Here is a 16,389-nt window from a genome sequence, read left to right as displayed (position 1 = left end):
AAGATGTAGCCAACCCTCTAGTGGAGTGTGTGGCTACCCTCCCAGGCGGGGGCAAGCCAGCACCATCATACGCAGTCGAGACTGTGTCCACAATCTAATGTGACAGACGCTTTGAGAGGGGCTGTCCTAGGGTCTGTATACCGTGACAGACAAAGAGCGGTCAGTATGACGCAGAGCTCTGACCTTATCCACGTAACACCTCAATGCCCCCACTGGACAGAGGAAATCCTATCCTTCTCCGAAGCAAATGGAGGTGGATGGAAAGACTCCAATTCCACAGACTGATTCATGTGGAAGGCTGTAATCACCTTGGGGAGGAAAGCAGGGTTTGTACGGAGGTGATAGCCAAGAGGAAGGCTGTCTTCATAGACAGATGTTTCAACTCTATTGAGTGTGTGGGCTCAAATGGGGCCTTTGTGAGAGCCTCCAGTACAACATCAAGGCTCCATTGGGGGAGAACGGCCCTCCTGGGAGGGCGTAACCACTGAGCACCCTTCAAAAAACAGGTCGCTAGTATATAAGCGCCAATGGGTACATGGCATGCAGATATGGCTGCTAGGTACACTTTCAAAGTAGAGGTGGATCGACCTGCCTCTAACAGATCTTGCAGAAATTGCAAATTAATTGCTATAGGGCAATAATTGGGGTCATGACCTCTGGCCATGCACCAATTTTGAAAATACTTCCACATATGGCGTGTAACACCCCTGTGGAGGAGGCCCTAGCATTCTGCAGTGTACTGACAACTGTGTCTGAGAGCCCTAAGGTGGACAGACAGTCCCGTTCAGGGGCCAGACCCACAGTTGGAGTCTGCCTGGTCCTGGGTGACAGAGGGTGCCTTGCGCCTGACTGAGGAGATCCATGTGCAGCAGGATCCCACAGGGCTGGCCTTGCAGCAGCTAGCAGAGGTTTAAAAACCAGAATCTCCTCGGCCATCTATGTGCCACCAGGAGAACTGTCGCCTTGTTTCTCCTGACCTTCTCGAAGAAGGCATGGAGCAGCGGTATCGGCAGGAAAGCGTACAAAACACATTGGGTCACTCGTGGGCTGCTCTCAGCTCCCATGCATTTATGTGCAGGGATGTCCAGCCATCTGACCAGGGTCCGCAAACTCCTCTGCCTGCTCAGAACGCCCCCCAACCAGAGTTGGATGCGTCTGTCATCACCAGTTGACAGTTGTGTATCACTCCTATCCTTACGCCACAGCCGATGGTATCTGTCGCACTTGGGGTGCAGCCGAAAGACACTGAGCCACACCTGGATCGGGCAATAGTTTAACACAGCACCAATTATACTGTTAACCCTTGTTGAACAGGGCCAGACAGTTGCGAATGGCAGCTAGTCTGTCGTCCGACAGGTAGGCTCACATCGTAAGGGAATCCAGCTGGCGACCCAAGTAGACCATGCAGGACGTTTGTGGAGAGACCCTGAACTAAAAGGTAGCGACTTGCAGAGCTGTGGAGCGAAGTGACTGGCTCCTAGCTAAATTTTTTTGAACAAAAATTGTTTTGCCACAACAGCTAGTTTTCATTAATATTTCATTAATATTTACTGTCATCTAGTGGTGATTTTATGCTAGCGTATGGTGGCAGATTATATATGTATATATATATATATATATATATATATATATATATATATATATATATATATATATATATATATATACAGTATATAATAGCAAAACAACAGTTATTACACAAAATTGAATATGTGGTTTTATATTTACATTTTAAATCTGCATTGTATTTTCTTTTTTTATAAAAAGCAAACTTTTTGTGAAAAAAGTCTAGCTAAGGCGCCAGTCACTTCCCTCCTCAGCTCTGCAAGTTTTCATTATCATGTACTGCCATCTAGTGGTGATTTTATGCTAGCGTATGGTGGCAGCCATACAGTCATGTTTTATATTTTAGGTTTAAAAAAAATCTGGGTCATTTCCATGCCAACCAGGCCAATTGCCAGATGTCCCCTATAACTTTCATCCTGACAATCGAACCTGTTTAGGTTTGTGGGTTTATTATACAATCCATAACTATTAACAATCACAAGGTGTCTGTATGTATTAGAAAATGCCTGTCCATAAACTGCTTTGACGCAGGGTTCAAATTTTGATTATGTCTTATTTCAACATTAAACAGCTTAATATGCATCTATTCATATGTACTGACAACAAATATGAAAATGAACTAAATCAAGGATAAATAAATGATGTACCAACATCGTGTTTAGAAAACATGCTCGGCAAAACAGTTGATATTCTTCATTAAATTGTATGTTTATCTTTTAAACAAATAATAGTAATTAATTGGTATATTCTTGATATGGATTAATGATATTAAAACAAGAGTAGTAGAATTTTTTTTAATGTAATTGATTTGTGAAGTGAAAGAGGTTATTGATGTGTTGAAGTTGTGTAATTTGCGACAATTCGTCTTGCTTTACGGGAGTGTGGCATTGTTTTTACGGCACTTTCAGATACATTCTAAAAACACATGATTTGCGACAATGTGGCCACGATGGGAAATTGGAGGACAAGGAAGATGAGGGAAGATGTCTGAGAGCCGAGCTGCGGCGGGAAACGACATGCCGGCGAAAAAGCAGAAACTTAGCAGCGACGAGAACAGTAACCCCGATCTTTCAGGGGATGAAAACGTAAGGCTGGGGGATCGTGGTGTGTGTCAGGATGGTTTATTGGGTGTGGTGAAGCGGTGGTATGGGGAGCCTGGCAGTATTGATATTATTCGATTTCAGCTCCCCAAAAGAAAGTTGAGAGATAAGGTGGGAGACGCTGGTTACAAAGAGGCCTTGCTGTTGCCACGGGAGTGCGTGAGTTGTGATCGTGCCGGTACCGGGACCGAACTTTTAGTGTTTTTGTTTTTTTTCCAGTAATTTATTTATGTACTTCCATAAAGTTATGTTGAGATATTACACTTTAGTACAAAAAAACTCTCAAAAGAAAGTAAATTGCGTCTTCTGTAAAAAAAGGGATTGTACCTTACCCACCATAACAATTATGTCTGTACAGTTGAATAGTAGAAAGTTAAACAAAAGTTTGCACTGTAAAGTGTGTGTATGTATATGTATAATATATATATATGATGTAACTATCACTATTACCTGCTGTATTATTGAATTGTGGTTTGTCAAACTTGTACTTTACTTGAACAAAAGTTATTGTATTTCTTGCTCTTATTGTATTACTTGTATTGTAACGCTTGAAATGTTTTTGCTTACGATTGTAAGTCGCCCTGGATAAGGGCGTCTGCTAAGAAATATATATATATATATATATATATATATATATATATATATATATAGATATATATAGATATATATAGATATAGTAAATAATAATAATAAGTCAGAAGCCTTAGTAATTAATTATATTGATCACGTTTGAGTCAAAGCAAGGTAAAGTGGTGATGGTTTCTTTGTTCGGGTTTGACAAGTAGCCCATGTTTTTATAATCAGTCAATCAATACTTTATTTATATAGCGCCTTTTATACAAAAAGTATATCCAATCCCTGTACAGGACAAAGCGGAACATTTTTTAGCTTGTTTACATCCCTTCAAGTTCTTCCTTTGCATGGTGTTTTTGTTATACTAGTAACACATTCTTAAATAATATATTCAGAGATTATAAAATGTGCAAAACCTAGAGATGGAATTATTTAAATAAATCAAACATTTATTTGTGAGTCTAAACTTAGCTGTCATTAATTGACACTTAATAACACAGAATCAAGAAGATTCTGAATTTGTCACATAGTTTTTTGAAACGGGTAATGGAATTCCAACAGGATGCATTATTATCGAGTAAATCCTGAATGCATCTCTCTGCACTCCAGGATGATGCGGTCAGTATAGAGAGCGGGACCAACACTGAGCGCCCAGACACCCCTACCAACACCCCCAACGCCCCTGGAAGGAAGAGCTGGGGAAAGGGCAAGTGGAAGTCAAAGAAATGTAAATACTCCTTCAAGTGCGTCAACAGCCTCAAAGTAAGTTTTGATAGGCAATTTAAAGGTGACAAATCTAATATGCTATGTACCAGGTAGAAATAACTATTGGCTTCAAAACAGATCTCTAGAATGGCTGCTAGGCAAAGCTTTGCTTTTAGTGCAATAAATTGAATCCCAATTGCCAGTTTGTATGTTGTGAAGTATTTGGACCAAGACAACCTAATGAAAAAAAAGCTGGCATATATAATAATATGCGTGCTGGTGTTTTGTGTTGATTGTGTTTTGTTTGTTTGCAGGAGGACCATGGGCAGCCTCTGTTTGGTGTGCAGTTCAACTGGCACAGTAAGGAAGGGGACCCACTGGTGTTTGCCACGGTGGGAAGTAATAGGGTAGGTTGCCTGTAAAGCCAGTGTTTTTCTAAAGCGAAACTATGGACTTATTAGGCTTCCTTCACATAATAAAATGCTACCTTAAATCTCCTTTTTAAATGTTTAAATAAAATGAAGGGCAGTTATTTGAGAATGGGGTGCAGTAATGATGCAGTAAGGCTTTCACAGTACCAAGAAGGCTCTGATTGGTACCACTTACTAACAGGACGTGGTTTAAAAACATCGCTGATGGCAATAGATAAGGGTTGTTTGTTTGTATTCCAGGTTACATTATATGAGTGCCATTCCCAGGGTGAGATCCGCTTACTGCAGTCGTATGTGGATGCTGATGTATCCTTTGTGTCGTGTGCACAGGAGCTAGCACAACCAATAATTAAATCATGAAACCTATAGCTAACCTTTTTTTCTCAAGCCTATTTTGTCAGAGAATTGCAGTCAGGTAAGAGTAACACAGTAATAAACTTGTAGTGTTGTAGCAGAAAAAAAGAAAGAGCTTCACCTCTAAACTCGCACGAATCACAAACTCCTACTGTTGCCGGTATGTGGTGCTGACTCATGAGTGTTGGCTGATGAATATTCCTCCTTGACGTGGGAGTCCTGTACAGACAGATGAGAATTTCTACACCTGCGCCTGGACCTTTGACAGCAGCACCAGCCACCCCCTGCTGGCCGTGGCAGGATCTCGGGGCATCATCCGCATCATTAACCACATCTCCATGCAGTGCATTAAGGTGTGCAATTCTGAGTTTGCTCTGCTGCTTTTTGAAATGAAATAGTATTGGTGTTTCTAATGTGGTGCACTCTATTGAAGCAGTGTAACATCATATAGCAGACCACAGTGATATCGCACGCTGCAGAACCAGTCCAGCGTTAATGTTGGAAGAATACAAACTGTTTTTATATTACTCCTTGATTGGCTGTTTTTAATGTATTACTGTACTTTTTTTAAAATCTGAAATCAAGTATATAATGACAAAACAATCAGAATAATTGAAATGGGCATGTTTTAACAGTCTCTAACATTTTTACAGCATTATGTAGGACACGGAAATGCAATCAACGAGCTGAAATTTCACCCTCGAGATCCAAACCTCCTGCTGTCTGTAAGCAAAGGTAAAATATGTTTTTGTGCACTGAACTCCATGCCTGTGTCTTCTGTTGGCAGTACAAACTGAAATTGAATATAGTTTTTTTTAAAAAGTACAAGGAGGATCTTAGAGTTGTATCAGGTCTGACCATAATGACTTTGTTTGCCCCGCAGATCATGCCGTGAGGCTGTGGAATATTCAGACTGACACTTTAGTTGCAATATTTGGAGGCGTGGAGGGGCATCGAGATGAGGTCCTCAGTGCAGTAAGTACCAGCCCTTCTCTGCCCGTTTCTATAATTCTCCTAGGAAATTAGCTACATCTAAGTGTATACTGTGCATTTAGACAGAGTTGCTTCCAAGTTTAAATAAATTACATCCTTATTGTTTTGTAACATTATTGTTTATGCTACAGATAAAATCTATTTCTTTCCAAAATTTTGTAAGCGGTTGTCGGCTGGTACCTTAAAAGGTAGAACATTGAAAGCTTGTTTCTGTAACGCTTGTTGACTCTACTATTTTAAAACTTCTTACAATACAAATTCAAGGGGCAGAGATTGCTTTTTCAACACATTTTAACATGGCCTAAACTGGCTATGTACATCTACAGTGTGTTGCTAGGATTGAACAGCCTTCAGCTTGTATGTGTGTGTTATATATCTATACTGTTTAAAACATGAATCCCAACATATTCCAAAGTAGGCCTGCATTATTTCAGTTGTATTCCATTCTTTGAAAATTAAGACATCCAACATGAATGTGTGCAATATAAACTGCTGCTTAGAAAGTGTGTCATTGTGAACATGTCTCTCTTTTCTGTAGGACTTTGATCTCCTCGGCGAGAAGATCATGTCTTGTGGCATGGACCACTCCCTCAAACTGTGGAGAATCAACTCTGAGAGGATGCAGAAAGCCATTAAGGGTTCATACGAATATAACCCCAGTAAAACCAACAGGTAATCCCAATCGTGCTTTGTGGATAGTTTCAATATAGGTGAGCAACAGGTCTGTCTTGTACATCACTGTGGTTCAGGGTAGGTTTGTAGCGTATGCCTTATAGGACACACTCAGTGGACCAGTAGTTTTGGTCTTGACTGTTGGTGCTGGCTGTATGTGTGCTCTGCCCGTATTTATTTGGCAGACGCCTTTATCCAAGGTGATTTACAAGTGTTACAGGGCAGTACAGGGTTACAATGTTAGGTCAATATTTAATTACAGTATAGTTTGTAGGATGAAAGTCTAGAAACCTAGTCTTTCACCCTACAGACTACATGTACACACAATGTATGGCTATGGTCGTATGTGGATCTGCAGACCCTTTGTGGCGGTTACAGACAAAACAGCTTATTAAAGTTTTTCAGATTTTATGTTGAATTAAGACTAACAGTTCCAAATAAGTTTTACTCAAGATGTCTAAAGTGGTGTTTCTAATGCTGAAAACTATTATACCTTAGCTTGAGACCTTTTTTAGACAGTTACTGGTTGGATTAAACATTTAAAAAGTAAAATAAGAATTGTGAAAGTCTTTACTTTACTGGGATGTATGGGGCACCTCTCACATTACCTCCTGATTTGTCATCAAATAACAATGAATTTGTCTCTTTGAACAGGCCATTTGTTTCCCAGAAGATCCATTTTCCTGATTTCTCTACAAGAGACATCCACAGAAACTATGTTGACTGTGTACGGTGGCTGGGAGATTTAATACTTTCTAAGGTACAGGTTTTTTGTATGATTTCAAAATCTTATTCAAATGTCAATCATTAATGGGAAAATATGTTTTTTGAATTAAGACTTCGAATTGCAGTACTTTTTAAAAGGGGTATCCAATAAAAGAATGATACAAAATGTGCTCCGAGATACTGAACAATCTAATCTTAACAGTTAACACTGTTGTGGTGCTGTGAGGTTTTGCAGTGTTAACCCTATTCCGCACCTCTCCACAGTCTTGTGAAAACGCCATAGTGTGCTGGAAACCAGGGAAGATGGAAGACGACATCGATCGGATCAAACCCAACGAGTCCAACGTGACAATCCTAGGCAGGTTCGACTACAGTCAGTGTGATATCTGGTACATGCGCTTCTCCATGGACTTCTGGCAGAAGGTAAAGAATCCTGAGCTTTCAGACATTAAATGTGAAAATACCTCACAGTGCAGGAATGGAAATAAGACTCCCATTGCATAGCTGTTTCATCCATTCCTGCTTTTGCTATGAGTTTAATAAAACACCTGAGCTTGTTACCTATACACGGTGGCTAATCAAGCTCACAGTAAAACCTGGAATGGGTGAAACTATGGCAAGCCAAATTTATCATTTAGATATCTCTAAATCATTTCCAGATATCTCTAAATATTTGAAGATATCTCAATCATTTTAAGATATCTAAAATACATTTAGAGATCTCATGATTTACAGATATCTTTAAATGGAGCTTTAAATGATATATCTAAAATGCATTTTTAGATATCTTTAAATCATTTTAAGATCTCTAAATGTTTTTGAGATATCTTGAAATACTTTTCAGATATCTCTAAATCATTTAGCGATATCTCTAAATAATGTCCTGTTCATTTAAAGATATTTCTAAATCATTTAAAGATATCTAAATCATTTGAAGTTATCTTCAGATAACTTCCTGTTCATTTAGAGATATCTCAATCATTTAGAGATATCTCGAAATAACTTCCTGTTCATTTAAAGATATCTCGATCATTTAGAGATATCTCGAAATAACTTCTTGTTCATTTAGAGATATCTGTCATTTGACGATATCTTCATATGAACTGGAAGTTATTTAGAGATATCTCTAAATGATTGAGAGATATCTCTAAATGAACAGGAAGCTATTTAGAGATATCTTTAAATGATTTAGAGAGATCTTTTAAACCCTCATTTTAAGATATCTCTAAATGACAGTTTGGCGTGCCATGCTAGCACAATCCATATGGTTGCCATAGTAGTTAAAGATATCTGTAAATCAATTTGAGATATCTTTTTCATTTTTAGATATCTCAAATGGATTTACAGATATCTTTAAATTAATTTTAGATATCTTAAAAACTGCACAATTAGAAAGATATCTGGAATTCAATTTGCAATATCAGGAAATGTTTTTACAGATATCTCTAAATATTTCAAGATATCTTAAAATGCAATTTGAGATATCTCTAAATTGATAATTTGGCTTGCCATAGTGAAACTGCTATGCAATAGGAATTTATTTCCATTCCTGCAGTGCCGGACATAACATTTTCTATTGTAGAGCTGTAATCACCAGACTTATTCCCATGCTAGACCTGTCTTGAGACGTTGGATCGAAATTATTTATGGTAGAGAGATGAATTTCTAAATACTTTAATATAATAGTCGTATAGCTTGGTGATTGCATTATGTATAACATGTACAAGTACTAGACTGATGGTATGTTTCTTGCTTTTACTGGCAGATGCTGGCCTTGGGCAATCAAGCTGGGAAGCTGTATGTTTGGGACTTGGAGGTGGAGGACCCTCATAAAGCAAAGTAAGGAGCTTCCATTTAGTACTGAGCTTCTCAAGCAGAGACTGACAGTTTGCAGAATTCTGTCGTAATTCAGGCTAGTGTCTCATGAAGGCAAGGTGGGGACCATCAACCTTGTTTCACATGTGACCTTAGATTGATCTAAAACCATTCAAAAGTCATGACAAGCTATTGACTTTGCCTGCTGCACCACTTAGCCCCAGCACTTGTATTTTATTAATGTATCTTGAGAAACCTTCATTAGTACAATTTATGAAGGTAATCTGAATATAGGCCATTGTGACAGTCATGATTTCTGACCTCTTGATAAAACTTCATATGGAAATTTGTTACAAGATGTTGTTCCACATACTGTGAATGCAGTCCACGGTGACTGCTATTAAAAGGCAATGTTTTAAGAAATGTTTTTGTTGAAACTGCACTGGCTTTTGCAATAGGCTACTATCCTACATGCTTGGCATTTTACTACATTTTCATGGCACAGACCACAGCAATACACTCTTGGCAGGGAAAGCTGTGTTTAATCATACCTTGTGTCCAGTTCTAATCTTAGGCTACATGATGGGAGGTAAGGGATACAAGGGTATTAATTATATTGTTCTCTTTCACAACCGAAAACCCTGCATCTGCCGTTTCTTTTTTTTCACAGATGTACCACCTTGACCTATCCGAAATGCACCTCAGCCATCCGCCAGACCAGCTTCAGCCGCGACAGCAGCATCCTGATTGCTGTGTGTGACGACGCGTCCATCTGGCGCTGGGACCGGCTACGGTGATTGGCTGCTGCTTGTTGGTGTATTACAGAGGCTGCTAGTTGTGTTCACACTTCTGATACATTACAGACAATGTATTTTAACAACTTGGGCCCCTTTTTAGCTGTCTGTTTTAGAAAGCATCAGATCAGTCACCGTTTTGTGGTCTTTTTGTCCTCGTCCTGTTTTCTTGCTTTTGTTCTCTGTTGCTTAAAATAAAATTTTATTTTTCTAAGATTGAACTTTGTATTTACTGATGGCACCTATAAAGCATCATCCTAGCCAGGTACTAACCCAGTTGTGGATATTAACGTATCCTTCAACCACACTACCTTCTGGTGTTCAGATTTAAATGTAATCTTTTGTTTGCTGACAGGACGTGTAATAAAAAATATACTGTATATCTCTATCTCTAAGACCAAATAATTCCTATGGTTTGTGATATTTAGGTTTAAATAGAGGCAATTTGACGTTCCAAAGAGCAGTATGACAAAACAAATATTTAAACTGCAACAGTTACCATGTTTCATTTATTTATATGAAGTTAAATAATAGGGCCCTATTCACTCAGTTTTAACATGGGTATTAAATAAATCCACAGTCTAGGGTTAGTTTCAGAAATAGCAAACTTTGTGTCACAGTAAAAACAGACTGAAAAACTATTCTTTAAATAACTTGTGTTAAAGCTGATAGGACAGCACCCTCCGCTTCTTGTATGACATTGTTTTATGTCCAGTGTATTCAATTTAACAGTTACTGTGTGAAACCCATCTGGTTTACTGTACTAAACCCAGCTTATGTATTTATGCATGCTTATTTAGTTCTGTCTGATTATTTTAGCAGAAGGTCATTCAAAATCATCTAGAGCGCATTCAAAATTGGGCAGACACATGGCAAATGAAATTTAATAGAGAAAAGTGTAAAGTATTGCATGCGGGCAATAAAAACGTTCATTATAAATATCATATGGGAGACAGTGAAATTGAAGAAGGGAACTATGAAAAAGACCTAGGAGTTTATGTTGACTCAGAAATGTCTTCATCTAGACAATGTGGGGAAGCTATAAAAAAGGCTAACAAGATGCTTGGATATATTGTGAGAAGTGTTGAATTTAAATCAAGGGAAGTAATGTTAAAACTCTACAATGCATTAGTAAGACCTCACCTAGAATATTGTGTTCAGTTCTGGTCACCTCGTTACAAAAAGGATATTGCTGCTCTAGAAAGAGTGCAAAGAAGAGCAACCAGAATTATCCTGGGTTTAAAAGGCATGTCGTATGCAGACAGGCTAAAAGAATTGAATCTATTCAGTCTTGAACAAAGAAGACTACGCGGCGATCTGATTCAAACATTCAAAATCCTAAAAGGTATAGACAATGTCGACCCAGGGGACTTCTTTGACTTGAAAAAAGAAAAAAAGGACCAGGGGTCATAAATGGAGATTAGATAAAGGGGCATTCAGAACAGAAAATAGGAGGCACTTTTTTACACAGAGAATTGTGAGGGTCTGGAACCAGCTCCTCAATAATGTTGTTGAAGCTGACACCCTGGGATCCTTCAAGAAGCTGCTTGATGAGATTCTGGGATCAATAAGCTACTAACAACCAAACGAGCAAGATGGGCTGAATGGCCTCCTCTCGTTTGTAAACTTTCTTATGTTCTTATCTTAAGAACAAGATGTATAATTAATGTATTATATCTGTGAATTCGTAACATTTTAAAAGTCTAGACCGCTGATTGGCTGAAAAAATATTGGAAACTTACTGACTGGATTTAAACAGCAGAGAATCTTGTTACAAATTCCACATATTGTGAATGAAGATCACAGTGGCCTACTTTTTCGATAAAGGTTTTATAGAGTATCTCTGAGGTCGTCTCGCAGCTGAACTGCAGCCATATCCCTATAAACTGTTAATGTATTATGTACTTTACTTTTACTAGTTTTCTAACCGAGCAAGTGCGTGGCGTGTCATGTGAGCGGTATACGCCGTGGAAACTTGTCAAGCAGTTTAGCAAATACAACCATTTATTAACATGTGTTTTGTTTTTCATTTCATGGTGGAGATTTCCAATTCGTCAGACACAACAACCAGATTGTCGACCACATCAATGAAAAATAATTATATATATATCAAGAAATTGCGTCTTTTTTTTCTTATAAACTGAGATTCCCAGTTACATAGCCATGTAACTAAATTAAATTCGAGCATTATATGACGTAGTACTGTCCCAACGTATTTATTTGCTCACAAACCAATACAAACCGTACAACGGAAGTGCATTCAATTTGTTCAGTCTACTCTTCATCTGCACGCCGGCGTGAAGGTTGTATTTTGTTTCCTGGGTTACCGTGAGTTGAGAGTTGATTTCCTGCGTGTGAGTTGTTAACATTGACTCACACGATCTGGAAGGTTCTGCACTCTCTGGGTAAGCAATGAACAATAACACTTAGCACGGGGGCAACGCTATCTGTAACCATGGTATATATATAGTAATAATAACCAGCGGTATGCGATAGTCAGTGAAGAGTGTAATGTTAAAAAACGAAACACAACCCCCGAATGTGGTAATACAATTTATAAACCGCGAATCATCAAGAATCTGCGACTTTTAAGAAATGTTTGGTTGTTTAGTGGCGGGTAGATTGGTAAGTTAAGTTGTCACAATGTTGAACTTCCTAGTTTACGTTTATACATATTTGGTGAAACAACATTTATGCTTTAGTTTATTAAATGGCAGCTAAATCCATTCCTTCTTTGATAGTATATGTTAGATGACAGCACGTGTACACCACTAGCCCATTGCTGTTTTCGTGTTTAGAATTTTGAGGCTTGTTAAAAAAAAAGAATCATTAAAAAAATCGGTGTTACAACAAAATTTTGTAAGATGTAGGTCGCATGCTACTATTTGTTACTGCTATGGTATGGTAACGTTTGTTCTTGTATTTACACCCGTCCGCATTCAGCGACATTCACTCATTACTAACAGTTTTCTATTACTTAGTTATCAATGATGTTCTTAAAATTCATACAGATATACCAGTCTAGACAAAAATCCTGATATTCACAGGTGCTCACTAATGTAATGTGACCAATGTGACCTTCCATACTAGATTCTAGATTTAGTCATACCATTAATTTTGTTTTGTATGAATTCATTACAAGCGTTAAAATGATCAAATTATACTGGATAGTTTTAAATTTAGGCTAATTGTAAAGTTTTTTTTACAGACTAGCTGTAGGCGCATTGTAAATAATCGTATCATATGCATGTAAAAGGGCTTAATTTTTGACATTTGTTCCATATTTTTTATATAAGTTGTGAACAGAGTTTAAAATGTTACATTAAAGTACACTGTACATCATTACAAAAAAAAAAAAAAAAACACAAATTATCTGTGGTTATATCCTGGTTATGCAGAATGTGTACAAGTCATATGATCTAGTTTCCAAGTCCTAAGGTTGAGTAATTGAGTCTGTAAATGTGATTTGGGTAGTCTTTGGTAAATAATACCTCAATGTAATATCATGAATAAATATGATATTATACCCTCATTCAGCTAGATGCTTTACCTCTGAACCACACTCAATACCACAGACTTACCTGACTGGCCAGGATCATGTTTGTTTTAGGTGCAGACAGATGTGCAGCAGGTTGCAGAGGACAAGTTTGTGTTCAACCTCCCTGACTATGAGACTGCTAACCACGTGGTGGTGTTCATGCTGGGGACTGTGCCTTTCCCTGGTGGGATGGGAGGAGCGGTGTACTTCTCTTACCCTGACCCCAGCGGGCTGCCAGTGTGGCAGCTCTTAGGATTCATCACCAATGAGAAACCCAGCGCCATCTTCAAAATTACAGGCTTGAAGTCTGGTAAACGGGACATATCTTGATTAAGCAAAGCATGTTTGTGGCAGGAGTAACTACAGAAGATTGGTATAGAAGAAACATTATCAATCTTGTATCTTCAATTTTATATCAGGCTTTTACACATTCTCAAACACACACATATAATTTCACACACTGAAAATATTACAATACATACTGTACATGGGCCCTTCCAGTCCTGGTCATTGTTCCAACCCTGTTTTAAATTGTTTAATTGAACCAGTTAAACCACCATACAGACCCAAAAGTAGTACATTATTTCAATTCAGGACTGAGATTGGACACCCCTGGCCACCACAGTGATTTAGTGGCAAATAGATTTAAAGGGGAGGAAGCTTGTAGGGGCACAATGAATCATTCATAACGATTAAACACCTAGTGGAGCTGAATTTAGAAATGCTACAAGAAACATAATAAATTCAATGACAGAAAAAATAAGTCGTCTTCCATTTCTTAAATGAAAACTACCTTTGGGGAATGTAAATAAATTAGTAGAATCTGGTACCAAGATATTATATTTGAGTGCAAAATTAAATCATACTATTAAATGAATAAATCCACGTCCCTTTTTTAACTTTTTGCTGCAGGGGTAGGAGGCCAGCATCCCTTTGGAATGATGAGCATTCCGCAGACTCCCTCTGTTGCTCAGGTGGGCGTGTCTATAGAACCGCTGGAACAGCTGGTGCAGCAGACCCCAGTGGCCAGTGCAACTGTATCCACAGTTGACTCTTTCACACAGGTAATTAAAGGCAACAAAAAGGGAAGGACAATTTACAGTGATATCACAATATATTCTACCCCAAAACTATATTTTTCTGTGTTAGTCATTAGCACATGAATAACGTGATCATATAGGCTCATGTTTATAAACGTACACTAAAACTGTATTTAGTGGCTCTGGTTTTGCAGTGAGACACAGTAAAAATCATTTAACAACTGTATTTCTAGGAGGTAAGGCATTTAATTTCTAGCCTACAGTATGAAGCATGTAGGTGTTGAGGGGTATAGTGGCTGAAAAAATCATTCCTTTCTTTACACATCTTTAATCTTTTTGTTGTAGCTGGTCTGAACTAATTCTGTCACTCTTCCTTTACTTGTAGTTCACACAGAAGATGATGGACAGCTTGTATAATTTTTCTTCATCGTATGCAGTGACGCAAGCTCAGATGACTCCCAATCCTTCTGAGATGTTCATCCCTGCCAGTGTTATTTTGAAATGGTAAAGAGTGGAGCCCTCTCATGAGAATCACATTGTATCTTAGAGATACTGTACCAGTTGAGTAGCCAAGAAGCTAACTATTCCCAGGCTAAATAAATTGACAGGGTCATGCACATTCATTGTGTAAAGGGGCCATTTGAGTCACTAAGCATCAACACACTGTATAGGATGATCAGGTAATAAAGTATAACCCCCTTTTAAAATCCTGGCCAATACTTTGCACAATGATGGTTGTGTTTTGAATTACTGTTAGAGGTCTGTGATGCCACCACTGCTTGCTATATAATTAAATCAGGTCATATGTTTCTAATTATCTATAGTTAATTGCCTTGGGACCCACCAGAAAATGTTAATTGTTGTTACTAATTACATGTATCAAAATGTGCAAGTGTTACCAAATAGACCATGGAGTGTATTCAAGTGATTTAAACAGTAGTGGATATAAATTTGTCTGTCATTAAATCATTAAAATAGGACTCCCTGGTGTTTCACACGCCTCTTGCATTCTTCACATCATTGTTGGCTCATAGGTGGGCTGCAGAAGCAACATCAATGCTATAAATGACATTTCTGAACTACTAAACTCTTTCTGTGAATTGTCTTAAAGGCAGTGTGGGGTGCACTGTATGGCCATGTATGGTTTTGCAGCACAGTGGCTGTCTGCAAATATTTGCAGGATGCTGTAAAGAGACTGACCTAATAGGAAGATGCTGTAATGTGATGTCTTTCAGAGTTGCAGTTATGATTTATTAGTTATCCTTTAAAAAACATGAATAAATATAATTATATCTTTTTTAAGATAAATCTTACCAAAACGTAGAAAATTGCTTTGCCCGGCAATAAGCATCAGAATTTGGGGATATATAGAGGAACTGTCTGTCTGCATGTCATACTTTTTCACACACATACAGTGTATACACAGTAGGTCATGGGGATCTTATTGTTCATAATACTGATATCTTTAATGTTGTCTGTACAAAGTCGCAGGAAATCTGTGTTACTGACGCATGTTTTTGTTTTTTTTGTTTGTTTTTTTCCCCCCCAGGTATGAAAACTTTCAGAGAAGAATGGTCCAGAATCCTAATTTTTGGAAATCATAAAATCTCCTTCAACAACCATGAAGAGTCTGAAACAACCTTGTGTATTTAAATCCTATTTTCCCATATCACTAGGCTTGATTTATAACACACCAACACTCAGCATCTGAGTTCACAGGGATTTTAGTTTTCAACAAAAGACAATTATGCCATTCATGCAAAAAAAGTGATTTATATATTTTTTGTTTGATATACAAATAAATTTGGATTAAACATTATGTATGCTTTTTTGGTGCTTAACAGACAGATCCATTGGAGGTACATATGAAATGAGTTCTCTGTTATAATAGGGAGTCACAAAACCATCAGACACCTCACCGAAGGGGCTATTTGCTGACAAATAGGTGATATGGAGATTGCACTGCTTATTCACCCCATAAATGGTGCTCCTGGGGAACAGGCTAGAGACGCTATCCTGTTCTAGAGAGGAGGAGCAGGAGAACATGTGTGAAAATGCTATACAGGATTTATGGATAGACGG

At 38.1% G+C, this 16,389-nt stretch overlaps 2 protein-coding genes across 3 annotated transcripts; both read left to right on the top strand.

Annotated features, from left to right (window-relative positions):
• The first annotated feature begins 2,480 nt into the window (after positions 1–2,480).
• On the top strand, positions 2,481–9,945 carry LOC117405504 (polycomb protein eed). Its single transcript, XM_034008604.3, has 12 exons — positions 2,481–2,651; positions 3,849–4,001; positions 4,259–4,351; positions 4,616–4,681; positions 4,957–5,082; positions 5,383–5,464; positions 5,613–5,704; positions 6,261–6,394; positions 7,049–7,154; positions 7,385–7,543; positions 8,886–8,959; positions 9,606–9,945. Exons 1-12 carry the CDS (start codon positions 2,550–2,552, stop codon positions 9,730–9,732), a joined length of 1,314 nt encoding a protein of 437 aa, XP_033864495.1. The 5' UTR covers positions 2,481–2,549; the 3' UTR covers positions 9,733–9,945.
• Positions 9,946–12,001: 2,056 nt separating this feature from the next.
• Positions 12,002–16,126, top strand: LOC117405515 (protein Hikeshi-like). 2 transcript variants are annotated; one of them, XM_034008622.3, is made up of 5 exons: positions 12,002–12,134; positions 13,340–13,577; positions 14,180–14,331; positions 14,693–14,811; positions 15,857–16,126. In XM_034008622.3, exons 2-5 carry the CDS (start codon positions 13,427–13,429, stop codon positions 15,909–15,911), a joined length of 477 nt encoding a protein of 158 aa, XP_033864513.1. In that variant the 5' UTR covers positions 12,002–12,134; positions 13,340–13,426; the 3' UTR covers positions 15,912–16,126. The 2 variants fall into 2 exon arrangements, with proteins under 2 accessions (XP_033864513.1, XP_033864512.1); XM_034008621.3 differs by lacking the exon at positions 12,002–12,134 and adding an exon at positions 12,141–12,354.
• Positions 16,127–16,389: the final 263 nt, after the last annotated feature.

The sequence above is a fragment of the Acipenser ruthenus genome, chromosome 9 (genome assembly GCF_902713425.1).
Source record: "Acipenser ruthenus chromosome 9, fAciRut3.2 maternal haplotype, whole genome shotgun sequence".
Lineage (NCBI taxonomy): Eukaryota > Metazoa > Chordata > Actinopteri > Acipenseriformes > Acipenseridae > Acipenser > Acipenser ruthenus.
This window is presented reverse-complemented; position numbering and strand designations above follow the sequence as displayed.